At 41.6% G+C, this 27,714-nt stretch overlaps 2 protein-coding genes across 4 annotated transcripts in view; both read right to left on the bottom strand.

Moving 5' to 3' along the window:
• Positions 1-101: 101 nt before the first annotated feature.
• Positions 102-17,146, bottom strand: LOC308486679 (phytanoyl-CoA dioxygenase, peroxisomal-like). Of its 2 annotated transcripts, XM_081023825.1 has the most exons (10): positions 15,467-15,562; positions 13,545-13,600; positions 12,928-13,038; positions 12,136-12,304; positions 11,002-11,083; positions 8,434-8,615; positions 6,501-6,650; positions 6,187-6,321; positions 1,220-1,444; positions 102-633 (listed from the first exon to the last, which is right to left on the bottom strand). In XM_081023825.1, exons 1-9 carry the CDS (start codon positions 15,545-15,547, stop codon positions 1,391-1,393), a joined length of 1,020 nt encoding a protein of 339 aa, XP_080879951.1. In that variant the 5' UTR covers positions 15,548-15,562; the 3' UTR covers positions 102-633; positions 1,220-1,390. The 2 variants fall into 2 exon arrangements, with proteins under 2 accessions (XP_080879951.1, XP_080879952.1); XM_081023826.1 differs by lacking the exons at positions 13,545-13,600; positions 15,467-15,562 and adding an exon at positions 16,759-17,146.
• The window catches only part of LOC308486641 (phytanoyl-CoA dioxygenase, peroxisomal-like), a 47,358-nt gene continuing 19,745 nt past the window's right edge, over positions 102-27,714 (bottom strand). Inside the window, exons 9-11 of one of the 2 annotated variants that reach the window (XR_013991155.1) lie at positions 27,075-27,195; positions 1,220-1,327; positions 102-633 (exon numbers count right to left, since the gene is read on the bottom strand). Coding sequence is in view for 1 of the 2 variants with exons in the window: in XM_081023722.1 (XP_080879848.1) it covers positions 27,142-27,195 (54 nt within the window). In the remaining variant the exon portion in view is untranslated. Of the gene's footprint in view, positions 634-1,219; positions 1,328-26,024; positions 27,196-27,714 lie in introns of those variants that run through there. The other variant, XM_081023722.1, reaches the window with a different exon arrangement.

The following is a 27,714-nucleotide window of genomic DNA, read 5'->3' as shown; positions in this document are numbered from 1 at the left end:
GCTTAAAAACCTCCGTGGAAGGAGAGTCCACCACCTCCCAAGGGGGTCCATTCCGCTGCAGAGGCTGTGTGTGTCATTGGTGAATTCCATTGGTGCAGAAGCCTGGTTCAATATGCTGCTGGAGGCTGAGCCAAGCTCTGTCCAGAGGAGACCATGAGAGGAGACCACACAAGATGGCCTTCTGGCCATGGGGGGGGGGGGGGCTTTTCTACACTGCTCCCAACTCTGCCACAGCCTTTCGAGATGGGGCAATCGGAAATGGAGAGCCCTTTCCTGATTAGTCAGAAGTCTACCAGCATACGTGAAGTTCCTATTTAGTTATTTTTGCCCCAAAGTATATTCCTTTAACTTACATGGAACTGCATTTGCCATTTTGTTCATTTATTCACCCAGTTTGGAGAAAATAATGCTACGCTACTAAGAATACAGGATATGGCTTGAACATTCTGAATCACTGCATAAAGGCAGCTGTTTCAGTGCCTTGTTGAATCATACAGCTGTCTACCATTCAATACTGGATAAAGTAGATCATGAAGTGCATCAATTAAAATAGTTAAAACTGTTCTTGAACTTAAGAATATTGTTTACTCAGAAGAGTAGGCGTGTCCAAGGAGGTGTGCCTAGAATTCTCACCTATGCTAGAAAAATGCAACCTGTGCTGCTGATAGAAATAGTACGACTCCTGCAACACGTTGGCGACTAATATACACACAATAATTAATAAAATGATTATACATTCTTTATCAATCTTCTGAGAAAAATAGAAAACCTTGTACAAAGCCACAGAGACTTGCGAACTACCCAACCTAAGATGAACTTAATGTCTGATTTCAATGGATTTTTCAGGTGCTTAACTCAGTCTTTAGGTAAGTTCATGAAGATACCAACAAAAGGTAAGTTCGGTGTTTTTCACAATACTGAGAGATGCTACTGGAGTTGTAGATGGATGTTAATGAAGTTGTAGACAGGGTGCTGGCGTTTTGCACCTGTTTTGCCCTGGCAGTCCAAGTGATCAAGAGGCCGTTGTTCGCCCCTGATGGGGCCCTTTTACTGGGGCTTGCAGGTAGCACACTCCCAAGGTAGTTTTCCGGGCTTCTTCAGTGGTCTAATCTCAAATCCTTGATATGTATATTGATATTCAATTTCATAGAGAATACTATTTCTTGGCTTAAGCTTAAGAGACTACGACTACTACTACTACTGCTACTAGAATTCTCACTTAAGCATCATTATCAAATATAAACATACCTCAGAACTGTTTTACTGCATAGTAATTGAAAAATATTCAGTGCAAGAAAAATTCTGAACACATCCAACCAAAGGATCACGGTTGCTCTCCGTTCAGGAAGCCAGCACATCATTTTCTAAGTCTGTGCATCTGGATAAGATTCTATAGATTTATTCGCTCTCCTTTAACAAGACGACTTCGCATGATCCAAATATCCTAAGGACAGAAAAGAACCTTGTTTTGTGCGCAAGTTCATTCCCGCTGCACATACAAGCAGTTGCATATGGAAGGAAGCCCACCACAGCCAGATGTTTTGGTTCTGCGTGAAGCTTTGCTTCCGAACTGAGGGCTCATCCACACTTTTGCTCCAGATTTCTAGCCACAGGCCTGAGCTTTCCAGGTCTGACAACTTTCCCCCCATTTTCTTACCACTTTCCCTATGAAAACACACTCTTTACTGCTGAACTGAAGGAAATGGCAATGCGCAGAAAACCCTCAGTTCACTGCCAGCAACACAAATCACACAGCATGCCTAGTGGTGTGGTGTGGTAGAAAGAATTGTAATATGCTATGTAGAAGCTGGGAGAGAGATCAGGATTAGACCTGCTCAACACCAAAGTACATGACTGAGTAGGCTACCACCATTGGAATAATTATTCCCAATACCACTATCTCAGACATATGACGTGAAAAGTTTTTGATGCCGTTTTTTTAAGGAAACTGCTTGACCTTTATACAACTTAGAATAATATTGATGAAATACCCCCCCCCCCAATTTGTCTTATCTGTTATTACAGCATTTCCTTTTTGCCACTTTAATATCACTTTCTTCTCTTTCTCTTTCCACAGTTTATACACCAAACATTTCCCCAGTTTGTAATTAAATTCAATTTATTTTTGGTTTAGCATAATTCAGTTTCATTTCCTTCTTCTGCATTGTTAACATAGACAACTGTCTTTGCAGCATCTTGATTTGCCTAGTTGTATTTATCTCAGTTGGAGATCATTCGAACTATTTTTCTTTTAGTCTAATCTTGGACAGTTTTCTGTAGTTTTCTCTGCCCAGTCTCTTTCTTAGGATTAAAAAATTATGTTGTATGAAATAACCTCTGATGAAAGCTTTATTGGCATCCCAAACCATTTATATTCCTGTCCTTGTCTAAGTTATTCTCAAACAATTGTTTCAGCTTATGCTTGCAGCCTTCCACAACTGTTTCTTCTTGTGGTAGCGTTTCATTAAGCCTCTGGCTAAAGAAACCAGTTTTCTTTTTAAAAGTCATAATTACTGAATTGTGATCTAAGAAAGTCTTTGGTAATATGTCTATGGAGTTGCCAGTGTCTTAGTCAACCAAATCATATTTTTCTTGAGAAGCATCTGTGTCTTTCAGAGAAATATTTATATTTTTAGATGTCAACAAGTTCCAAATTATCCATCATTTCAAAGAAAACCTTAGGTACTTTATCCTGGGAAGTTTTAATATTTTTCTTTGAATTTCTGTCCTGCATTGGAAAGACCACTCCATCCCAGTCAGTTTTCATATGAAAAGTCCATCAACCACAAGCCCACAAGTCCTATATAAAATGTTGATTACTTTTTTTTACAGCCTTGGATAGTAACTTCCACCCCAACATATCTACATTGTTCATCAGAGATTATCAGTTTGGGGCAAAAGAACTCCATTACCCCCCCCCCCCAATCCTGCAGAGATCAATTCCTCACCAAATTCTTTTTTTGTCAAATATTTTATATCCTTTTCCCTAATATGTGTTTCTTGTAAACAAATTAGATTTTTTAAATATATTTTTTCTCTTTTGAGGAATATTTGCTCCATTTATATTCCATGTTAAGTACTTGTAATCCATAGCTGAGAGGGTTATTTTGTCATATCTACAGCTCCCATTTCTGTTTCTTCAGTCTCATCCATTTGTATTTCTTCCATTTCAAATTTAAATTTCTCCACAAAGTCTCTTGCTTTCTGTACTGAATCAAGTTGAAATCTTTGTTGTTTAAAGATAAAAATCACTCCCTCCTGTATGTCCCATCTTGATTGAATTCTTTTCTGCTAAAGTTATTTGTCAAAAAATAGTAGCCTTTTTCTTTTTTGCAGTACCCTCAGTGGAATTTCTTTCAATTCAATCACATCTATATCATCAATTTTCAACTTGGTCTCAAAATATTACTGTAAGACTTCGTCTCTAGTTTTCCTTCTAGCAAATTGGACCAAAACATCTCTTGGAACCTTTCTTAATTTTGCAAAACGTGTACAGTGGTACCTCGGGTTACATATGCTTCAGGTTACATATGCTTCAGGTTACAGACGCTTCAAGTTACAGACTCCATTAACCCAGAAATAGTGCTTTAGGTTAAGAACTTTGCTTCAGGATGAGAACAGAAATCGTGCTCCAGCAGCGCGGCAGCAGCAGGAGGCCCCATTAGCTAAAGTAGTGCTTCACGTTAAGAACAGTTTCAGGTTAAGAACGGACCTCCAGAATGAATTAAGTTCTTAACCTGAGGTACCACTGTATTAATTTTGTAGATTTTGTCCATTTCTGCCTCCATATCAAGCACATCCTTTTTCAAAAAGTATGCCAGGGAATTACCGTATTTTTCGCTCTATAGGACGCACCGGATGATAGGACGCACCAAGTTTGGGGGACAGGAAAACAAGGAAAAAAATATTTTGAAACCCAGAAGCCAGAACAGCAAGAGGGATCTGGCTTTTGGGATACCGTGTGGCTGTTCTGGCTTCTGGGATAACCGTGCCTGCCCGAAGAGGCTGCACGCAGCTAAGGCAGAAGCCAGGGCAGACGCGTCACTGAAGGGGTGCTGCATAGTTTCCCCTCTCTGCGCAGCGCCTCTCCTTCGCAGGAGAGGCGCTGCGCAGAGAGGGAGAACTGCGCAGCGCCCCTTCAAGCGAAGCTGGAGAAGGAAAAAAGGAAAAGGAGACCCTTCTCTTCCTCCTCCAGCTTCACAGGACAGGCGCGTGGCTGAAGGAGGACAGGCGGGCGCAGTTCTCCCACCTCCCGCAGAAGCCTGCAGAAGCCGCGCGCTCTTTAAAGGGGCTGCGCGGCTTCTACTGGATTTTCTAGGAGGTGGGGGGGATTCCCCCACCTCCCGCAGAAGCCCGCAGAAGCCCAGTGCTCTTTAAAGGGTGCGTGGCTCCTATGGGCTTTTCTACGAGGTGGGAGAAGGGACTGATGCGGCCAGTCAGTCCCTTCTCCCTTCTGGGGAAAAGCCCACAAGAGCCGCACGGAGCTTGTGTGCAGCTCTTGGGGGCTTTTCCCGCCTGCCTCCCCCCTGCATTCGCTCCATAGGACGCACACACATTTTCCCTCGCTTTTTAGGAGGGAAAAAGTGCGTCCTATAGAGTGAACAATACGGTAATGTTTTTATCCCTAATATCTTCACCCTCCTCTTCTGGAATCTCTCTGAATTGTAGGCAGATCTCCTTTTCTCTCAACTCCATTAATGCCAAATTCTCCAAATATCTTTCCATCTGTTTGTAGCTTCACTTCTACTTTCCAGATGTGAGATATGCTGGCAGGTACAGGAGTTTCCCTTTCTCTCTGGAAGCTTCCGATAAGAATCAACGAGCCTCTGACAGGTTTATAGTCCATTTTATTTACACAGAGGCATGGAGCCACCCCCCTTCAGCATCTCAGTTGGTCCCTCTGCATCCCTGCCCCTTCCACTGCCCCGCTCTCCCACCCTGGTGCTTCTGTTGAGACTTCACCCTTTCAGACCTCCTAGTGCAAGGGGAGGGAAGGAGGTCCCCACCGCTCTCAAAGGAAGAGTCTCCCAAGCGGTGGCTCCCTCCTGGTTGCCTAGCTTCTGACTCAGAGTTATCTAGCTCTTCCCCCGACTGTGCTGTCTCTCAGTCGGCTGCTGGGAAAGTTGAAGGAAGAGGGGGGCAAACTCTCCCCTTCTTCTTCTGTCAGAGGCTGCTCTGTCTGTGTCTGCATTCCTTCATCTTCAGAGTCTTTATTTCCTCTGCTGCCTTTTTCTTGCTGCCTGGCGTGCTGAGTATTCGGAGTATAAAAACAAACCGTCTTTCTTTTAAAGCCAACTTCTATTTTCACCAGCTGTTTCTGCTTCGCTTATTAAGAATGTCAGCCCTTTCTGTCTCTTTACTGCTCTCATAAAAACTTCAGCAACAGGACAGCTTCCCCAGATATCTTGTTCTGGCTACAGCATCAATAAATGTAGCCCATTTAAAATAAACCGATTCCATTCTCACAGAGGAAATTTCAACTGGCAAAATAGCTTTTATATTCTTAGGCACACTTTGCCAAGAAAATAAATAAATAAATAAAAATAATCCACTTAGAACTTAACACAGAAACTCCTTTGTCTGTTTAAATCTTTCTTATCTCAGACCATAAATCAAGCCTTTTGTCTTCACTCAGCAGCTTAAACAGCAGTCCTCCTCTCTTCTAAGTTGTAGAAAGTAGATAGCTCACTGGATGTAAGTTTTCACTGGCAGATGAAGAAACTCACTTAAGTTGTAAATTATTTTATTCCAAAAATAATTAAGAAAGAGAGGTGTTTTGTGGATCCAGTGTCCATATTGGCTGTTGTATCATTTGGGCAAGGTGAAATTTCCTCAAAGTCAGGGCCTCCAAGAAGACTTCTCTCCGCCAATCTCACCAGCTCCTTTTCTGAAGGGAAGCTGAAAGCCAATATTGGTGTCTATCATCAAACACCACACAACCACCACAGACAGATGAGCTGATAGAGATAGTCCATCGGCCACCATCGCTCCCCTGGAAGTTTTTTCTTTGTTTATTTTTTCTTTCCTCTTTTTTCTTTCTCTTTCTCTCATTTTTCTTTTCCTCTTTTTCTTTGTGTTTTTAGTTTATCTTTTATATTCCAAAAATATATTGGGTACTGTATTTGATATTAACTTTATCTATCTTTCCCCAAACTTTAATGGGGCAGGGGAAACAATAATACATACCATCAAGGTGATAGTTGAGTCTGTACCATACTTTGCTCTTGCAACATCTACTGCTTCTTTCTCCATGTTCTCTTGAATTGTACCTTTCATGTCAATATAGTGGCAGTCAGAACTTGCATAATGACAAGAAATTGTCTGCATAAAAAGACCAATATAACTTATTTATTTTCATTTGTAAATGCATTTCTGCAAAGGCATGCATCCCATATGGAGGATAGGTTTTACCCCTCACCTCCAGCCCTCCAACAAAGAAACATAGAAATAATAAGGTGCAACTTCAGGTTTTGATATTAATAGCTCAAACAGCATCTTACCTTACGAAACCCTTCAGTCTTGTTCATTCCAGAGCCATGGATTAGCAAGGGGTGGAAGAACACTGTGTCTCCTTTCTCCACAGCAAGGTGAACCCTTGGAATAGTTTTATCATAATCACGCACTCCATGGTACATCTTGTTTACACCACCCTGGAAGTTCAATGCATTGAATTATCTTCTTTAGCCTAAAGAACTTAATCTTTTGAAACCTCCACACTTCAAAAACTTTTAGAACTGATTTATAAATATTAGGTCTATTTAGCTGGATGAGACCAAGGCCTGATCCAGCTGAACAGTGAACAGTGGACAGCGATGTCCCTTCAGAAGCTCACATGCTGAATGTGAAGCTGATGGCCCTCCTGCCTCCTTTCCCCCTTGCATCTTGTATGGAGATGCCTGCTGCAACCAAACATGGATGTTCTGGCTTCCATTTGAGAAGCCTATTGCCCAGGATCCTGTCTAATTAGTTTTGTCTAAGCCATTTGAGTCCATGGCCCTCCCCACAACTGGTGGCACTGAAATAGAGAACGTTTATTTGGTGAAATAAATAAGATGCTAAAAGAAAATATTGTATTCTCCCCCACGTTGGTATCTTTTTCTAAGGGAGAGAATAAAAAGATAAAATGAAAAGATTTGCTACATTACCTTCTTATTGTTGCATGTATATTGACTGCCCAAAGATGGAGAACATTGTTTCTATGATGGAGTAGTATATGGGAAATTGCATTACATGAAAATCTTACCTGCAGCCCCCTGCCTCCTCTGTCACAGCCCCCTGCTGCTGCTGCTGCTGCTGCTGCTGCTGCCACCTCCTTCTCCACAGGCCCCTGCTCCCAATCTTGAAGGTGGCAGGGAAGTAAAAGGAGGCTGGAGATCTACCAACTGAGGAACTGCTTCATCTCACCTCATGGGTGGGCTGGTCTGTTCTTGTTCTGATTTCTTATGAGGGTAAAGGTAAAGGGACCCCTGACTATTGGGTCCAGTCGCAGATGACTCTGGGGTTGCAGCGCTCATCTCGCTCTATAGGCCAAGGGAGCTGGCGTTTGTCTGCAGACAGCTTCCAGGTCATGTGGCCAGCAGGACTAAGCCACTTCTGGCAAACCAGAGCAGCACACGGAAACGCCGTTTACCTTCCCGCCAGAGTGGTACCTATATATCTACTTGCACTTTAACATGCTTTCAAACTTCTAGGTGGGCAGGAGCAGGGACTGAGCACCAGGAGCTCACCCCATTGCGGGGATTTGAACCGCCGACCTTCTGATCAGCAAGCCCTAGACTCTGTAGTTGACTGCAGCGCCACCTGCTGGTACTCTCCACTTATTTGTCACAAAAATCTAGCTAACCAGCTTTATCATTTTTTCTTGTGAATGTAACATCCAGTGCTAGCCCTGATTTGATTTGATTTGATTTGATTTGGTTTAGCTTTAATGTGTCTGTCTCATAATTTTTCTTCTTATTATTTTGGTTATATGGGGGGGAAATCAATAAAAATACTTTTCTAGAAAATGCAACTTGTGGAGAGGGCACGATACAATTGCCTGTAAGTGCACTGATCTCCAGTTGAGACTTTTCATAGCTACCTCTGTGTCATGATGGACATTCAAGAACTTTGGTTGGACTTGTGTATGTCTCCTGGATGGGTGGATCCCAGTAACAACAAAATGTCATCTGTGAGGCTGCCTTCAAAGAGAGTTTGGAAACTTCCTACTGGTGCAGAATGCAGTCACCAAGAGCTTGGAGATGTGTGTGTTCTGATCATATGACATCAGTTCCATATCAGTTGCCCTGGCTGCCCATTCATCTCAATTTAAAGCCCTCTTTTTGATTGTAAGGATCATACCACTCAGTTAGCAAAACTGCTATTGGCTACCTCCAAATTTGCAGATACTTCCATCCTCCGTCCCTCCCTGTGATGAAGTCATAAAGAAATTACCTCCCACTCAGGATAATCATGCTGTTTCAGAGACCCCTTATGACTTCCTGGCCAAACTGCCAGGCATCCATTTCTGCGATCAATCTTCTCCATGGCCGTCCAGGCACAAACAATGCGATCTGCAGGCCGGAATGGGAAATAGTGCAAATCCTGGTGCATCGGTTGGCGAGAGGTCTTCTTTCCTGCAAAAATTATTTGTATTAGCTTTCATAGTACAGATGCAGAATTAGTTAAGTAAATACAAGCACCATCTTCCAATACTTCTTATGTAGAGGTGGTGCAGTTTTGGCTACACCTTCACTGGCACTCAGAGACTCAAACCAGGACTAGTATTTCTGGATTTAAGCTGGCAATGGCTGTACACACCCATCTATTGTAGTGATGGCATGGCAGGAATGACCTATAAATTTTGGATTTAATTTCAAGTGGACAATACAATGTACAGTACCACAAATACCTAGGAATTCATACTGGTGGAATTACATTAGAGTGACAATGCAGAATGTTTTGCCAGGAGCATAATTCCACTGAAACTCTATGTAAAATCCCTCTTATTGTTTAGGGTGTTGAATTACTGGTCTGTATATAAGTGCAGGCATTTATACTGAGGCTGCAGCTTCTGGACAGAAATTCTGTTCTCTCCTTTTAGCATTAGACAAAGCCCTACCCTTCCAACAGCAGTCAGCGTTGTCACTTATGAGTGGGAGGGAAGACAGTCATGAGAAACCAACTTCACATTCAACAGCAAGGCTAGCAGTATGAAGGTAATTTAGGAAGACACAATTAAGCCCTTCATGCTTACTTTGTTACTGTAAGGCAGGATACTTTATTCAGAATATTTCTATCTCATATTTGCATCACAAAATATAAGATTAATTTCACATTTAAGAGATTATTATTATGAAGGGATATCCTAGGAGTCAGCCATCATAAGGGTTGGGTTTCAAATAGCTACATGCAATACCTAGTCCCAACCATGTTCCACCCTCCCTCTGCTCTCTTTACCAGAGTTACTCTAGCCCAGGCATGTCCAAAGTCTGTTTTGGGGGCCTAATCCAGCCCGCCGGTTGGCTTAATCCGGGCCCTGTGGCAGTTTATTTCCAGGGCTATAATCATAAAAAAGCTCAACAACTTCAATCCTAAAAAAAGTTTGGTCGGCCCTCATACATGTTCACCTCATCAAATCTGCCCCTCTTTGAAAAAAGTTTAGACACCCCTGCTCTAGTCGCTTGCAAGTGCCAAAACCCAGGAAACTGGAACACCTGGTAGCAACAACTGAAGAGTTCTATTCCTAATAGCAGCCCTGAAAGTGACCCAGATGAGATAGGACCCAGGGATTCCTTACTTTTCCATATACTTTACTATCTTAATAATTTAATTTAAATTTTATATCCCACTTTTCACCGTCTAGGCCTCAAAGCAGCCCACAATGATAAAAACACACATTTTCTCATTCTGCAAGGTTCCTCCTGCCAGGTAACGCAAGTGCCCCATGAGAGTGTCCCACTTATCTTGATGCCCTGACTTCAAAAGATCTATATCCCACTTCAGGGAGTTCTTCCTCCCCACACAAACCTCTACTGTGGAGAGGAATGACACCAAAATCCCTGGAACTGAACTGATATGGCTGACGGGGGCCTGAAGCAAAAAGAGCTGCAGGGTCCTTCCTATACGTGGTTTTGTAACCTTTTTGGTCTTCAGTTTTTGGAGAACTGAGTTTAATGCTCAAAGTGGACCTACAAATCTCTCCCAAACTTGCATTATTTGGGATTCTGGACACTTCTAACTCTCAAAAGGAACAGTTAGCATTTGTCCTATTAGTGGTGTGTATAGAAATTTCAAATTGCTATGTAATAGCATTCTGCAGTTTCTGTAAACACTGAAGCCTGGTATTCCCGGATATGGACAATAGCCTTTGCTGAAAAACTAACCTACCAAATTCATGCAAATAAAGAAAAACCGAGTGCTTACCTTTTCTACAACACTTGGCAAATGTTTCTTGAATATATGCAACAACATTGTAACAGGAACCCACCACAATCCAAATAGTAGAGAGACTATTTGGACTAACTCTCAGGAATAAGATCTGATCTTCTGTGACACTGTGGTTGGTATGTTGCGACATGTGCTGTACATGTGATATTCAGTGGAAAATGAATAAAACCTTTTAAAGAATGAAATCAGGCAGAGGACTGCAAGAAAGGTGGGGAATGAGGAAGAGAGGATGGCAAGGGAGAAAAGTGTGCCACAGTCACTTTTGGCTCTGTCCATGCTCACAGAATATACCCAGAAGGAATAAAGCAGGAAACAGGAAAAAGAAAGGTCCCACCTCTGATTTAGAGAGTACCAGTACAAAATCTGAGAGAAGTTAAATCAAGACGTGTATCAGAATGAACCATGTTGTATACAACTATACATCTTCGTTTAGACTTGCATCACAGTAGCTAATTCTCTAAGTATACCTACAGGACCTTGCAAAAGAAAAAGGGCAAGTCCAACAATATTTACATACATGCTAGCATTCTTGAACAGAGTATTTTATTTTTCATCCGTTCAATTATTTCTTACCAGAATCCGGAGGCTTATTTATCAACATGGCGTGCATAGCCATGATGTTTGGTCCCGTGAAGCATTCGACATATTTCAATATCTAAGGTGAAGAAAGTTTCTCATGAGATGCATATTTAAACATGCTAAAAATATATTACCCCTTATATTTCATGGGCAAGACTCAAGTGAATACGCATGATCAATACACCAGTGTTGAAACAGCAACCAGTGCTATGCACTGCTGAGAGACATCTATAGATATCCCATTGAAACGAACAGGAATTAAACTCCCATCCAGCAGTAAACTGTCTGGAGCTACCTATTCCTATAGCACAGAGATTCATTTAAAAAAATTAAATCACTTTATGTTGATTTATACTTAACATGACAATTAATAGCATGTCAACATAGAGCCAAGGTAAATGTTTCATTAGAGCAAGGGTTTTTCCTTGATCAGGAAGTGCCCTCTGCGCTTCCCCAAAATGTGTTCTGGGTTTCCCCCCCAGATGTGGAGGCGGAAAGGATACATGCGGGGGGGGGGGAATTCCCTTGGGCTAATGCTAATGCTTGAGCTAGCACAAAAGTTGGTTAAATATCACACACAGTGATCACCACTGCAGAGATGCCTGATTTCACTAGACTGGGTACACTAGACTGGGTACAATCTGCAAAAGTTAAGCTCTGCTTAAAGCATCTATTGAACGAGACAAAATAGCAGATCAAATCTACTGCTGTATTGCTTCCTTAATTTAAAAGCAGCCATATGGAAGTGAGGAAGACGTATTTTGAATAGGACTGCAGCACCATGTGATGGATGTCATACTTTGCTCCTTCCCAGGCCATATTCCCAGTGTAAATCTCTTATTCAGTTTAAGGAGGTGAGGGAAATACGGAAAGACTCTGGTACCAGGAGGAAGTTGCTTGTTTTTTTCAATTCACACCTCTGGCTGCTTTCAACTTTTATAAAAAAATATGGAGCCATGGGACATCCTGTTCACGCATCTCTGGCATCATTTCACCGTTGGTGTCACTTAACCTTTGTTATATTGTGCTGTTCCTGATAGAAAATGACTGCCTTACTATGCTAGCAAGTTAATTAATGAAGTTTCCTATTTCGTACAGGTCTTCCCCATGGCTGCTCCCTTTTTTAACCTGAGGCAATCTACAATATCTGAAGAGCTTCTCATGTTTCTGGAAATCCTGTATTTTGGAAACTGTTTTACGATCTAGAACAAACTCCGACTTGGAAGCTGAAACATCTCTCATGACCGTCAGACCAGCGACAATCACTTCCTGTCTGCAGATCTTCATGAACTCATTTCTGAGGAGAGAATTCAAAAAAAGTTATTCATGGCAAAGTTTGCTATGCTGTTTAACCATGTTATTGCCTTTGTAAATTAAATTAAATCAAATCAAACTGGATACTTCTATTGTGCAAAATCATGGGTAATAATTTTTTAAAAATTTATTAAATTTGTATACCACCCATTATCCATAGATTTAGAAATCCACATAACTCATTCTCTGTTAGGCTTTGGATTTATATTTATAAGCGAGAAGTGAATTATGCCTCGAATCAACTGGCTGGATGTTCTTGTAAATCCAGGAGGAATTTTCATTTGGAGTGGGGCCCTTCCTGTGGCCTTCAGGTCTTGCTTGCCAAACACAAGCTCTTGGGCACACCTCAAGAGAGACCTCTGGACTGCAACCAGTGTGTTTTAAACCACTGGGGGTGGGGTCAAGTACCACGGGGGGGGTCAAGACTGACCCAAGGGGGGTTGAAACAGGAGCACTACCACCCTGCAAAGCTATGGAAAAAGAGATTAAGAAATGGGTCCTGAATGCATGTTTGGGTGAAAAGTGAGTTCTGGGTCTGAAAAGGTTGAAGATACTTGTTTTAGACAATCTCACTATATGTGATTAGGACACATGGCTACAGTTTACCTGAAATGTTCAACATCCTCATCCGAGACCAGATTTTTTATGACGAGATAGCCGTTCTCCTCATAGAAATCCCTTTGCTCTGGGCTTAGAACATTATTATCTAAGGTGTAACTGTGGAGATAGGAACACACACTGGATAAGTTCACAGGGCAAGGATGAAGTCTAGGAAATAAGCGCTCCCTGGGAACTCTTACGCAGCCTACAACGCACCCCGGGGTCTTCTGCAGCACACAGGAGCTCTAGGGAAAACAGGCAGGTCCATGTGGGAGGGGGTCCCTGAAGTTCAAAATCTGCAGAACCATGAAGGTATTTATTTCCATGAAGTCAGCACAAAAGTTAGTTTGCTGCTTGCTTCTTGAGTATAGAGGCACAAAAGTTTCTACTAATCCACAAATACACAGATGCAACCATGCCCATAAGCTTTCTGCTTCAGAATAGCAAATTCCGCAGGACTCTGGTGAGGCAGCAATTTGATGGTTAATGCACCTCAAATTATCAAAGGTTCGCCACATCTAAGGATGGAATTCTAAGGAAATTAAACATGGTTTCCTTTCATTGCCACCATCAACATAACATATCTATTTTTAATAGAAGAAATAATTTAAGTCGTCACCTACTGGTATTGAGTTCGGTATTTCACTGTAGTAAATTGGGCTGAAGTAGGAAATCGCGTCTGGAGCACATGTTAAGGAACTTACATTTGTTTTATTTAGATTATTATATATTATTGTGTGATATAAAAACTCAGAACTGATTCTGAATCATAATAACTATTGATATGGTGGAGGAAATATACTATATTAATCTTAAATTATTCTTCATATTTATATCCAAGCTTTTGTATCAATGGTTCCCTCCCCCGATGCAAGTTAACTGCATAGGAAGGGGGCATTTTAATGTAACATAGACTGCATTCTAAACTCTGTATAATGAATATTAGAGTTAAAACAATCAATGTTTGTTATCAAAACTCTGTTAAGTTTTTATTAAACTCCAAAGGTCACCCAGGCGGCAACTTATAATGGCAAATGGAAAACTATTTGAGGAAAGCAAATATTTTTACAATAGTGCCTTCCATGTTGGCACTTTCTAAATATCAGCAAAAACACCAGATGGAAAACAATTGCCAAACACAAAGTGGTGTCTTCCAAGAAAATTAATAAAAAATACCAGTGATATAACACTGTAATGAAAAATCTACAAAACAAAAATGGAAACTGCTGGAAGCCACAAATACTGGCAAAACTGCCTCTGTGTGATGCATTAAATACCCTTCTGTATAAATGAGTTTATTTGTATTAATATAAAAAACTTTTTTTAAAAGAATGTCAAAGTCAAATGGCATGTTTACAATATTACAGTCAAGAGCATCATAGCCTTGGAATGGACCACCAGGCCTTAATCACATCATTAATTATTTCAACAAAACTCACAACAACTAGATTCTGGAGAACTTGGGACTCTGACCTTATGGAAGTCTGGTATTGGCAACTTTGGGACTTGGCAGTCATGGAACCTGTAAGCTTTGAGCTTGTAGAAAGACGCAGACAATTCTTAAAGCTATTTAGACAGGTTTTATTTCTTATACAGCAACGACAGAACCAGATATAGACCACTGTGCTTCATGGAAACCTTTGACAGGACACTTTTCAAAGAGAGACATGGCTGATGTAATTGTTTTACTGGAACAGACCAAAGCTCTGCTCTTCCCTTTTCCCTTGTATTGGGTTGTACTGCATTATTTGATACGTGAAATATAGATATATATATATATATACGGCCACAATGGGGTCTGAGGACTTTCTGGGGCAAAGAAAGTATCCAGTAATTGCAACCTGGAGAGCTGGGAACCTGGTGCTTATTAACACGTGTGGAAATGGCACTGCAAGAAGAGAAGAGCGACAGGCTTGTGCTTGTCGCCTGCCGAGAAATCATGGGCCTGAGCAGTTTTCTGCTTGTTCCAAGCTTTTTGGGCACAGGGCTGAGCAGTTTGCCCTTGTCCTGTCACTTTCATTAGGAAAAGCCACTTTCTGATTGCTGTTTGCTCCAATTCAGCTGTAAAGATCAGGTTTTCCTGGGGGGAAGCTGTGGGGCAAAGGCAAGTCTGAGGGCTTATCCACACCTCTGTCTGCCCTGCCACTTTTCACCAGGAAACTTGATATTTTGGGCTGAATTTGGTTTTCTGCAGATTGCCGTCTGTTCCAATTTGTTGCCAAAGAGCAAGTTTTTCGGGGAAAGCAGTGAGGCAAAGGCAAAACCGCTCAGACCCTTGGCTAGAAAGTGCAGGACAAGCACAGAACCACTCGCGGAAGCGAGGCAGCAGGAGGCAGACTCTCCCTTGGCTCCCCCGCTGCCTCTCTGGCTTGCAAAGCCGCTTCCAACTTATCTCCCCAATGTATAAAATATCTAGGGTGGCATTCTGCATGTCCAACCACTGAAGGCAAACGGTAAGAAATTTCAGCCCCCATTGCCGCCCGCCCGCCCGCCCGGACTGGACGAGGAGCTTCTCCCCCGGCGGCCCGCTCGGCCCAAAGGATACGGGGCGCGGCGCGGCGGCGCCGGAGCGCAGGACGGGGCGCAGCAGGGCGCGCAGCCGGAGCGAGGCGGGGGCGCCGGCCATGGCGAGGCTCTCGCGGCTGCCTCCTTCTCGGCGCGGCTCTGCGGGAGAGAGGAGAGGCGTCGGCGGGCGAAAGGAGAGCGGCGCGGGGCGCCAGAAGCAGCCGCAGTGTCGGGGAGAGGAGCCCGAGGCGCCCTGCGGCCTGGGGGGCTGAGGCAGTCCAGCGCAAGACCCCCCCCCCCCGGCCAGGCAGGCGCGCCTGCTCAGGTGGCGGCGGCATCCCGCAAAATGGGTTCCAGACCAGCACCGACACTGATGAATTATTACTGCTACACAAGGAACTAAAATACTCTTTTAAAAGCCTCTTGGTTTAACACGCGCAGGGGGGCCAACGAGAGCCCCGCCCCGCATCATCAGCCCCAAGTTGCGGCACATGACGCGCACCCTTTGAAGGGCAATGCCCATCCACGTGGGAGGCCGCAGCCCCTCAAATATGTTATTAGGGGGCCAAAGGGACCTCAGCCTCCCCGTTGGCTCCCATGAACATGTGCAAAGTCCGGCTTCTCTCAAGCTGCAACACGCCAGGAAGTTAAAGGCATGGAGTTTTGTGAATATGAGGCTACGTGCAATTTATCTTATGTCTAATTAAGTTTCCAATTTGTTAAGTGAAAAATAAAGAACCAAACTCTGATGAAGATGCTGAAGAGTCCACACCTTAAAGCAGAGCTTTCCAAACTGTGTGTCAGACGTGTTGGCGTGTCGGCCGCAGTGTGCAGGTGTGTCACTCGAATGCTCCCTGCGCTCCTCCTGGGGCTGGAAAGGGGTTAGTTGAGCCTCCTGCCTGCCAGTAAAACTGAATTACTGTGTCGCAAAATGATGCATGTCTAAAAAGTGTGTCACCAACATGAAAAGTTTAGAAAGCTCTGCCTTAAATGTCTGAAGTGTCTTATTTTTGATTTCTCCTTCTCTCTCTCCATCACGGAAAGCATAACTGAAGGGGCTGAGCACATCCCTATTATCATAGTGGTGATTAGGATTTGTCCTCCATGACAAAATGGTCATGGCCAATTTTAAAGTTCTTTTTAGTATCTTCTGTTACGATACATATATTAGAGGCTAATCGAGTCTCTACACAAAATGGCTGCTCAAAAATGTGTTCTGCGTGCATAGTTGTTCTCTATAATAAGGAACTGTTTATGAATTTACAATAGTGTCTGCCTAGAAGAAGGTTGAGAGCACAATCCAAGTAGTAATAGTAATAAATATCAAAATACCTGAGTGTTTCGATTGGAGGCCTTGATCCAACGAAGCCTGGTCCCAGTCCAGAAGCCTCACTGAGATCTTGCCTCCTGAAGAGCCTATGAGGAACTGAGCCGCCTTTCATAAGTCGAATCATAAGACATGACACCCCCCCCACACACACTTCCTGGCTGTATTGTCAGAATGAGATTCATTATATATTCATTATATGCATCACATACGGCAAAGCTCCGCCCCTACTTCATTCTAACATTATCGATGTCAAATGTTTATTTAATTAATCTTCTAATCTACTTTTGCCCCTGCCCAGCTTGTTGCTTGTATGTTGTTCTGCTTCTCTCTTTGTACAGTGAAAAATACTGAAATGGCTTATGTTATAAAAAGGCCTGGGGAAAGTTTGCTAAGAGTTTCGAGAATTAACCACAAGAGTGGTGAAAGCTGAAATTTTACCAAAGACACTGTCAGATCATAATGCCACTGTAATGGAATGGAAAAGTAAAGATTTAACAACGCGAAGGTGGAGAATGAATGACAGCTTGCTAGACAATACAGAGAAACTAGATAAAAAACAAACACATATTTTGAATTAAATTTAAATAAAGGTACTGATATTAATGTAGTTTGGGATGCAAGCGAAGCTGTTATGCGAGGATTCTTCCTGCAACAAAACTGTATTCTTAAGAGGAAAAAGGAAAAGAACAAAGAAGAAATATTAAATAAAATAAAAGACATAGAAAAACAGATGGTTAGGGAGCCAGAAGACCCAAAATTAAAACAAGCACTTAAATTGTTGCAAACGCAACTATCTATGATTATAAATCAAGAAGTGGAATGGAAAATTAAACGATTAAAACAACAAAATTTTGAATCAGCAAACAAAACGGGAAAATGGCTGGCCTGGCAATTAAAGGAGAAACAAGGGCAGAACTTCATAAATACAATGAAAGATAGTAATGAAATAATAGATAATCCCAAAGAAATAAGGAAAGTTTTCTATAAATTTTATAAAGAATTATACAAAACACCCAAAGAAAATGAGGAAAAAATAAGAACTTACCTAGAGGAACATAAATTAAAGGCAATCTTTCAAGAAAGAAGAGAACAACTAGAAAGACTGATTTCAGAGGAAGAAATTATGGAAACAGTTACACAAGGGAAAATGGAAAGGCACCAGGGCCTGATGGTATACCAATTAAATATTATAAGAAATTAAGCCAACAACTAATTCCTTCATTAAAGGAAGTAATGAATAAGTATAATGAAGAAAGGGCAGATTCCAATGACATGGGGAGAAGTGTTTATTACATTAATACCTAAACAAGGAACGGATCTTACAAATGTAAAATTTTTTAGACCAATATCACTGATCAATAACGATTATAAATTGTTCACAAATGTATTAGCACAGAGGCTAAAAAAGATTATCGGACCACAAATACATCCAGACCAAGCGGACTTTTTACCAAGATGGCATTTAAAAGATAATTTACAAAACATAGTAAATATAATTGAATACTTAGAAACTAAAATAAATAAACAAGCCACATTGATTTTTATAGACATGGAAAAGGTGTTTGATAATGTGTCTTGGTCCTTTATGAAAAAGAATCTAGAAATAATGGGCCTGGGTACAAATTTTCTAAGGAGTATAGAGGCAATTTACAAAGAACAAATTGCGAAACTCATAATAAATAGCGGACTGACAGAGAGTCTTCAAATCACAAAGGGCACAAGACAAGGCTGCCCACTGTCACCTCTACTATTTAAATCAGTACTGGAAGTATTACTTCAAAATATAAGAGAGACAGAAAGAATTACAGGGATGAAGTGTGAAGAAAAATAATACAAGGTCAAAGCCTTTGCTGACGATATAGTTCTGACATTACAGGAACCACAAATCTTGACAGCAGAAGCATTAAAAGTAATTGAAGAATTTGGTTTGTTGGCAGGACTGAAAATTAACAAGGGTAAAACAAAAATGATGGTAAAAAATATGAATGGGGAACAAATAGATCAAAGCAAAACAGAAACAACAGTGGTAAAGAAAATAAAATATTTGGGTGTCTGGCTCTCCCCGAAAAATACAAACCTATTTAAGGACAATTATAAAACAACATGGAAAGAAGTAAAAACAAATTTGGAAATTTGGGATAGACTGAAACTATCCTTCTGGGGAAGGATAGCAGTTATAAAGATGAGTGTCCTACCTAAGTTGCTCTTTTTATTCCAAACTATCCCGATTATTACTGGATTAGGTCAATTCAAGGAGTGGCAAAAAACAATTTCTAGATTTGTATGGCACCATGGTGGCTGTCACCCCAATAAGCCTTCTCATGAAAAAAATAAACATGAAAGGAGAATGGCTAACGTATAGAGACATACTGTTGGAAGAAAATAACGTAATTAAGATCAGGCCTTATGAGGAACTAAAAGATAAACTATCAAGCTGGATGGAGTACCACCAAATGAATGACATTTTCTCAAAAGACAAAAAGCAAGAGGTTTTGAACAAACAAGATCAATATTAGAAATTGCAGTATTAAAGAAGAATACAAAATAATGTTCAAAGTTTATGAGTTTTTAATAGAATGGCACACAAAAGATGAGGAAATCAAGAGTGTTATGATTAAATGGGCAATGGATGTTGGCCATAACATTGAATATGAGAAGTGGATAAAATTATGGAACACAGGGCTAAAATTTACAGCATGTACCTTGTTAGAAGAAAATCTGTTAAAAATGATGTACAGATGGTACCTCACGCCAATTAAATTGACAAGGATGTATAAAACAGGAAACAAGAATTGCTGGAAATGTGGGGTGAAAGAAGGTAGTTTCTTTCACATGTGGTGGTCTTGTGATAAGGTAAAAACGTATTGGGAAAATATATATAATGAATTAAAGAAGATATTTAGATACACGTTTTTGAAAAAGCCAGAGGCATTCTTGTTGGGAATGGTAGGAGAAGACATTACTAAGAATGACCAGTAATTGTTCTCATATGCACTAACAGTGGCAAGGTTATTGTTAGCAACAGCAAGTACCAACAGTAGAAGAATGGCAACAGAAGATAATGGAATATGCAGAAATAGCTAGATTAACAGGGAAAATTCGACCACAGGGTGATGAAACATTTCAAAAAGAATGGGAAAAAATTATGTCATACATAGGAAGGATAAGGTGAAATAGTGAAACCAGTAGAACTGAAATAAACCTCATAATGTGAAATATTTATGGATAACGATAACGATATCTTTATTGTCATTGTCCCTTGTGGAACAATGAAATTGAAAAACTACATAAAACTACATAAAAACTACATAAGACTACCACAAAACTACATAAAACTACATAAAAACTACATAAAAACCACATAAAACATTCAAAATCCCTAAAAACTCTAAAACCCCATTTTAAAATACACTATATTACAGAGACCCCTTATGCTGCGTTTAGAACCAGAATTGCATTAGCGTAGAAACTGTTTCTCAGGCGGCTAGTCCTGGCCTTTATAACCCTATACCTTCTTCCAGAAGGCAGAAGATGAAAGAGATCATTTCCGGGATGCGTACTATCATGTGCTATCTCTGCTGCTTTCTTATGGCACCTGGCAGCATAGATTTGATCTAAGGTGGAAATAGTGCACCCAATAATTCTCTCTGCAGTCTTTACAACCCTGGATAGCATTGTTTTTTCCCTGGCCGTGCAGCTCCCAAACCACACGCACAGACCATAAGTTAGTACACTCTCCACAGTGCAATGGTAAAATGCCATCAACAGGTCCTTTGAGAGATTGTTTTTCCGGAGGATTCTCAGAAAATATAACCTCTGCTGTGCTCTCTTCACCAGGTCTTTGCTGTTCTCTCCCCAGGTTAGGTCGTCTCTCAACTCCATTCCCAGAAATCGAAACACCGAGACCTGTTCCACGCACTTCCCCTCAATAATAAGTGGCTGAATATTCAATTTACATTTCCTAAAGTCCACAATGATCTCTTTTGTTTTCTTTAAGTTAAGGAGTAAGTTGTTTTTCCTGCACCACTCCCCCAACTGCTCAACTTCCTTCCTATAGGCCGCCTCCCCATCTCCAGCCGTAATTAAACCAACCACCGTTGTATCATCTGCGAACTTAATGATCTTATTACTGGGGTATTTGGGGGCACAGTCAGCTGTCTAGAGCGTATATAAAAGCAGGCTCAACATGTACCCCTGCGCGTCCCCGTATTCATGATGAGATCCGCAGAGACATGGGAACCCAACCTGACCCTTTGGGAACGGTTTGATAGAAAGTCTAATATCCACCTGCACAAACATGGTGGAAGTCCCAGGTCTAATAATTTGGGCACCAATCTATGCAGAAGAATAGTATTAAATGCAGAAGTAAAGTCTACAAATAAGTCTCGCGTAGTTCCCTTGCTTCTCCAAATGAGTCAGGACAGCATGTAAAGCCATTGCCACAGCATCCTCTGTGGATCTCTTTGCCTTGTACGCAAACTGGTAAGGGTCAAGTCCCACTGGCAGACAAGATAAGATGCGCTTCCTCACCAGTTTTTTGAAACATTTCATTATAATGGGTGTCAGCGCCACAGGGCGAAAATCATTCAGACTGTCTATCTTTGATGTTTTTGGCAGGGGTATAATGGTAGCAGATTTCAGAAAGGGTGGAACAGTGGCTTGGGCTAGAGACTGGTTAAAAATCTTCGTAAAGATTCCTGCCAGTTGGTCCGAACAATCTCTTAGCACCCTGCCAGCCACCCCATCCGGGCCCATAGCCTTCCTCGTGTTTACCTCCTTTAATATTCGCCTCACTTCTCCCTCTTCCACCCTGACAACATTTCCTGTAGGTAGTGACGCCAATAGCTCTGGCATCCCTGTTGGAGTCACTGTTGGTGTCACCTCAAATCGGGCAAAGAAGGTATTCAACTCTCCCACCAAGGAAGCAGTACTCTCTACCACTGATGGATTCCTTGATTTATAACCAGTCAGATGTTGAACTCCCTGCCACATTTGTCTAGTATCATGATTTCTCAGATGGTCCTCAATTTTTCCTCTGTACTCCGCTTTTGCTTTCCTGATACCCCTCTTCAAGTTCGCTCTTTCTATGCCATACGGTACCCGATCCCCAGTTCTAAAAGCAGAATTTCTGGCCTTCAATAATCTCCTAACCTCTCCTGTCATCCAGGGCTTCCTATTCGGATACAACTTAACATACTTTTCCCTGGTGACATTTGCTGTGCAGAATCTAATCTAATCCAGGACCGTTGATGTATAAGTTTCTAGATCTTGATGGTCGAAGATATTCCAGTCGGTCTCCTGGAAACAGTCCTGCAGTTGCTGAGAGGCTCCCTCAGGCCACACCGTAACCATCCGTGTTCGTATCTGGCCTTGTTTCCTGAGGGGTGTGTATACTGCTGTCAGAAGCAGGGTAAAGAAAATTTATGGAAAATTTATGGATAAAGAAAATAACAAAAAGTAAAATGTACAATGTGATTAATGTAACCAATGGTAGTTGTAAATGGATATAGACAGACAATAAGAATTGTATATACAGGAGGATTTATTTGACTATGAACAAATATGAAAGAAGAAAAATAATATACAAAACGGATGAAGACAATGCGAAAAAGTTAGATGTGATATAAAAGGCCAGAAGAGGGAAGGAGGGAAGTCAGCTCTGGGGAGCAGGTGTGAAATGTAATACAGTATGTGTACGTGGAGTGTGCAAATGAAAACCAATAAAGAATATTATGGGGGGGGGGGGGGAGGAAAGCAGCTCTGGAAAAAATTGATTCTGAATAAGAGAGACCTTTGCTTATCGGTCTGTTTGGATTATTTCATATTTTCTAAGAAGCTAAGCCTGTGCTGGACATATTTTTGAGGTACATTTGATGTTTTAATTATTTTTAAAGAAAGTTCTGCAAGTAAAATTTTGAATAATAACTTATGGGTCTGGACAATGCTTCATTCCAAAAGGAACAGTTTTTTAAGCATCCCGTCGCTTCAAACTGCACACTATTAATATCTGCAAAAATCCAGTCTACTACTGAAGCATAACAACAGTCAAGCCATTCACTGTGTGCAGGTGTAAAGGAGTAGAGCTGTGTACCGTAAGGGCATTGCTGACAACGCCCTCAACCTCCAGATAACCCCACTGAGCAGTTTCATGTAGCTGTTAAACAGCATCGGGAATAAGATCCAACCCTGAGGAACCCAACATTGAAGGGCACTCTCCAAGCACCACCCATCCAGCAATGTCTATCCAAGTAGGACTGCAACCACCGCAAAGTGATGCCACCCACCCCTAACTCAGAGAGGCGCTCCAGAAGGTTGATGGTATCAAACTGGTATCCAATTCAGTTTCCAAAAGGATCTTCAGAAAGTTCCTTAGACGGTGTTTGAAAAGTAGACTGCAGTTTTTTGTACCAACTTTTCAAATGTGAACTACAAAGCTGGGAGTCTGTCTCTGAATAAAACCTAATCTGAGTAACTTGGCTGCTTTTGAACATGGAAATTGGAGGCTAATTTGTGCAGGTTATTTGCACACTACAGAGAGATGAGCTAAAAGAATTCCAGGTAAACTGCTAAGTTTAATATTGATGAATATGTACACAAATAGTACCTAATTGTGCATGCTACCCTTTATTAACTTACTCTGATGTGTGAATTATGTTACATCAAACCATACTTAAAATAAACAATGGTTTAATGTGAATGCCCAGTGTACCTTTGCAGACTGCTGAAATTCTGGCCACTTTGCTTCTCCCCGGCTGCCAAGAAGGCAAGTCTGGCTTGTTGTGTTGTCTGAACGGCCCAGCCTGACGAGGAAAGAAACCAGGAGCCCATGTTCAGCCCACACAACAAGCCCGAGTATGGCTTCTTTCCTGGAAGCGCAACAGCAGCAGGGGAACAGTGAGGCACAATTTCGGCAGTGCGCACCAGCACGCTGCTTGTTCACAATCATGTTCACATTAGCGTTACTTTAAGGATGTTTAATGTGACCATGGGAACCAGGCCAACATGAGAAACCAACCCTTAGGAGTGCGTACTCAGAAATGTTACTCCATTAAGATTTGTTTCTCCCTACTTTCTTGCCCTTCTGTGTAATTTGCAAAACACACATCTGGTCTAGAGCCACGATGTTGTGGACATTGGGAGACTATTCCAGACTAGAACTTGCACTAAAGACACACAGCAGCAGTGGCTAATTGGGCTCTCTGGGAAAAGAGCACCATCTACTGACCTCTGGAAGAAGTCCTTTAAGCAATGCTTGTGCAAAATGCAGTGTTTGTATGCCAATGGGGTAACGCCATCTTGCGCTGCCCGGTACTGCCAGGCGTGCTCTTCTCAATGGTTCTTTGCTGCAGAATTAAGCCTTGGGGGACTGGGCATCTTGCGGTCTGAAGTCAGGACTTCCAAGCACCATCCATGCGGCATGCAGGGGTGTTCTCCACAGGGAAGCTGCTCCCACACCCGATCTAGCATGCCTCGGCTCTATTGCCCATCAGCTTATGGGCAATAGAGCCAAAGCTGCTTTCACTTGCCAGTTCATGACCAGGAGTGCCCCACTGTGCCCAAGGCTCCACCTGATGTCACATATGATGGCAGGTGGGCAGGGCTTGAAGAAAACAGCCTCACAGGCCAAGTTTGACCCACCTCTGGCACAACAGTATCGCCAAACTGCAAACACGATCCTTTGGGAGAGTGTAACTCAGTCTAGAGCAGACTGAACATCATGTCCTTGAGCAACTAAAGTAGTGATAGAAGCTCATTTGTCAGGAGTTTGATTCAGTTTATTGGCCTGCATTCTGGAAAATGGTTCTGCACTTCCACTACCTCAACCCACAGAGGAGAGAAAAAATATATCAGAACTATAATGTGCATTAGCCACAGAGACTGGACCTGTGATGTTTGCCTGAAATTTAAATTCTTTGTGGTGATATTCTTTTTTTTTTTTTAAAGCAATGCTCAGAGGTCGTATTTAAAAAAAACCACTTTTGGGTAATCCCATAAAATGCACTTGTTTAGGTAATATAGATAATTCCTGTGACATTAATTTGTGTCCGAGCATTGTTCACAATATGTTTAAAGTGCTTGCTGATAAGAAATAGCCTTCTGTAGGTGGGTAGATGTTGATATCATGGCCTCAACAGCCTAAATCAAAATCACAACAGCTTGAGAAAGGATGTTTGGGTGAACTTAATTTGGTTTAAACATTATATATCACATTGATCCACTCTTTATCAGCTGTAAAGGGAGGACTGCATGTTTATTAATGGATTAGAAATTGCTCCCCTCTAAGCAACCGGCCCTTCATTTATCTCTATTCCAAGAATACGTCATGCATTACATCCAGATTTGTTGAGGAACAGAACAGTTATGCATCACAGATACAGAAGCAGCAAGGGCCATGGATTTGCCAGTAGTTTGAACCATTTGTGTGCCCTGCAGCATGAACAATGACTTCCTCTTGTACAACAGGTGAGGCCATCTACAAAATGTTCAGAATAAATCAAGGAAATGGAAAAAGTGGGGTGGAGACTTCTGCAACTTCCATCTTACCCCTAGAACCCCTTGTTCACCCCCACCTCCCAAAAGTCTGCACCTGGGGGGTGGCTGACCCTCCAGGACAACACGAGAGGGGGTATAGAAGAATGAATGGGAAAATAACAAAAAACATGGCTCCCCCTCCTTCTGTTTTTGGAACCCTCACTAGACTGAAGCCCCTTGCCATGAATGGAAGGGTTCCATTCTACTGAATCTAATGCTCTTTAGGAAAAAGCACACAGCAGGACAGCACTACAATGTTGAGGTGTAGTACTAGCATGAAGTTTATGTCTGTCATCTTTGGGGGTGGACAGACCCTTGTCCCCAAAAAGGCTTTCAAGAGATCCTCCCCCAGATTGATCAGAATTTACTTAAACAAAATCTACAGCCTCCAACAGGAGAGATAACGAGAGGCATCAAGCTTTAGATGATTTAGTTCATATTTTTTGGCCCTGACCTAAATACTATAATTTTGGAAAAGGGGTACTTGCAGTTATAAAAGATATAACTAGAACCAATATCCCTCCAACTCTTCTTGTGTACTTGAAAAAGATTGCTAATAAGAAAGATTTAGAACTGGAATTGACTACTCTTTAACTCAGAGCAGTAAGACAAATAGCTTTCCAATGGAAAACTTCAAAGTCTATTTCCCTTGAACTGGTATGAACATGTCTGGGTAGTAGTGTATTTAGCTAAGCTTACGTATTATAAATGAAGGAAAGGAGAAGCACTAGAAATATTAATTGAAGCACGACGTTTATTTATTAACTCTGAGAACACAAAAAACCCAAAGAAAGCATGCAATCTTATATATTATTTTCACACATAACTCCAAATGATAAGGGTGGTTTTCTTTTTCATTATTGTAATTACTTTCTAGTTTAGTCATTTCTCTTTCTTAATTTTCGATTTAAGTTGAATCTCTTTTTAGTTGATTTTTTTAAATGCGCCTGTCATATGGGTAACATTGCACTTTCCAAATGAGATTAAATCCACTGGTCATTTCTTTAAAAAGCTGATGAAGCTGACTGCAACAGGCTTTTGACAGTCTAATACACAGCTTTTAGTTAGAGCTTTGTATAGCTTAGGTAACAAATGTAGCCCCTATGCAGAGCCTGTGTGTGTCATTGGTGCATTCCATTGGTGCAGAAGCCTGGTTCAATATGCTGCTGGAGGCTGAGCCAAGCTCTGTCCAGAGGAGACCATGAGAGGAGACCACACAAGACGGCCTTCAGGCCATGGGGGGGGGGGGCTTTTCTACACTGCTCCCAACTCTGCCACAGCCTTTCGAGATGGGGCAATCGGAAATGGAGAGCCCTTTCCTGATTAGTCAGAAGTCTACCAGCATACGTGAAGTTCCTATTTAGTTATTTTTGCCCCAAAGTATATTCCTTTAACTTACATGGAACTGCATTTGCCATTTTGTTCATTTATTCACCCAGTTTGGAGAAAATAATGCTACGCTACTAAGAATACAGGATATGGCTTGAACATTCTGAATCACTGCATAAAGGCAGCTGTTTCAGTGCCTTGTTGAATCATACAGCTGTCTACCATTCAATACTGGATAAAGTAGATCATGAAGTGCATCAATTAAAATAGTTAAAACTGTTCTTGAACTTAAGAATATTGTTTACTCAGAAGAGTAGGCGTGTCCAAGGAGGTGTGCCTAGAATTCTCAATTAAGCATCATTATCAAATATAAATATACCTCAGAACTGTTTTACTTCATAGTAATTGAAAATATTCAGTGCAAGAAAAATTCTGAACACATCCAACCAAAGGATCATGGTTTCTCCCAGTTAGAAAATGATATGCTGGGTTCATGAACTAAGCCTTGGCATCAAGATAACATTCTACAGACTTCTCCTCTCTCCTTTAACAAGACGACTTCGCACCATCCAAAAATCCTAAAGACCAAAAAATGAAATAAAGTTATGGTGTGGGACAGGAAAAACCTTGTTTTGTGCACAAGATTATTCCTGTTGTACACAGAAACAGCTGTATATGGAAGAAACCCCCCACTACACCCAGTAGTTCTGGTTCTGTACAAGGCTTTGCAAGATCTCAGTGAAAAGCAGCAGCAGCAGCAGCAAACAGGCTGACTGTGGCACGGCTGGAGCCTCCTGCTCTGCCCACGCTGCTGATCCTCTGTTCAACAGGGGGAAAGAGAGCTTCAGTGAAGAGAGAACCAGAGTATTTTGGTTACATTGCAATTTCCTACTTTCTGTACCGTGGCTGAGATATGGTTTCAAAGAAGGTGAGCAATGCATGCTCAAAACTTAGAAGCCAAAGAGGCAGCTGAATAAAATTTTCCATATTGGGGGGTTGTGGTGATTTAATCCCCTACACGGCTACTATGTAATTCCATGTACAACCAGTATTACAGGTTGATACGACTGCAGAAATTTCTATGCCAGCTATCAGTA

This window comes from Podarcis pityusensis, assembly GCF_964106645.2.
Source record: "Podarcis pityusensis genome assembly, chromosome: 10".
Taxonomy (NCBI): Eukaryota; Metazoa; Chordata; class Lepidosauria; order Squamata; family Lacertidae; genus Podarcis; species Podarcis pityusensis.
Note: the sequence above shows the minus strand (reverse complement) of the source record. Positions and strands in the feature narration are given on the sequence as shown.

Coding starts and splice junctions, on each gene's coding strand:
- LOC308486679 (XM_081023825.1), bottom strand. CDS start 15,547: ATGGCCGGCGCCCCCGCCTCGCTCCGGCTGCGCGCCCTGCTGCGCCCC. Junction 13,039..13,544: donor AAATACCGAACTCAATACCA/GTAGGTGACGAC, acceptor CTATCTCCACAG/TTACACCTTAGATAATAATG. Junction 6,322..6,500: donor AGACTGAAGGGTTTCGTAAG/GTAAGATGCTGT, acceptor CTTTTTATGCAG/ACAATTTCTTGTCATTATGC.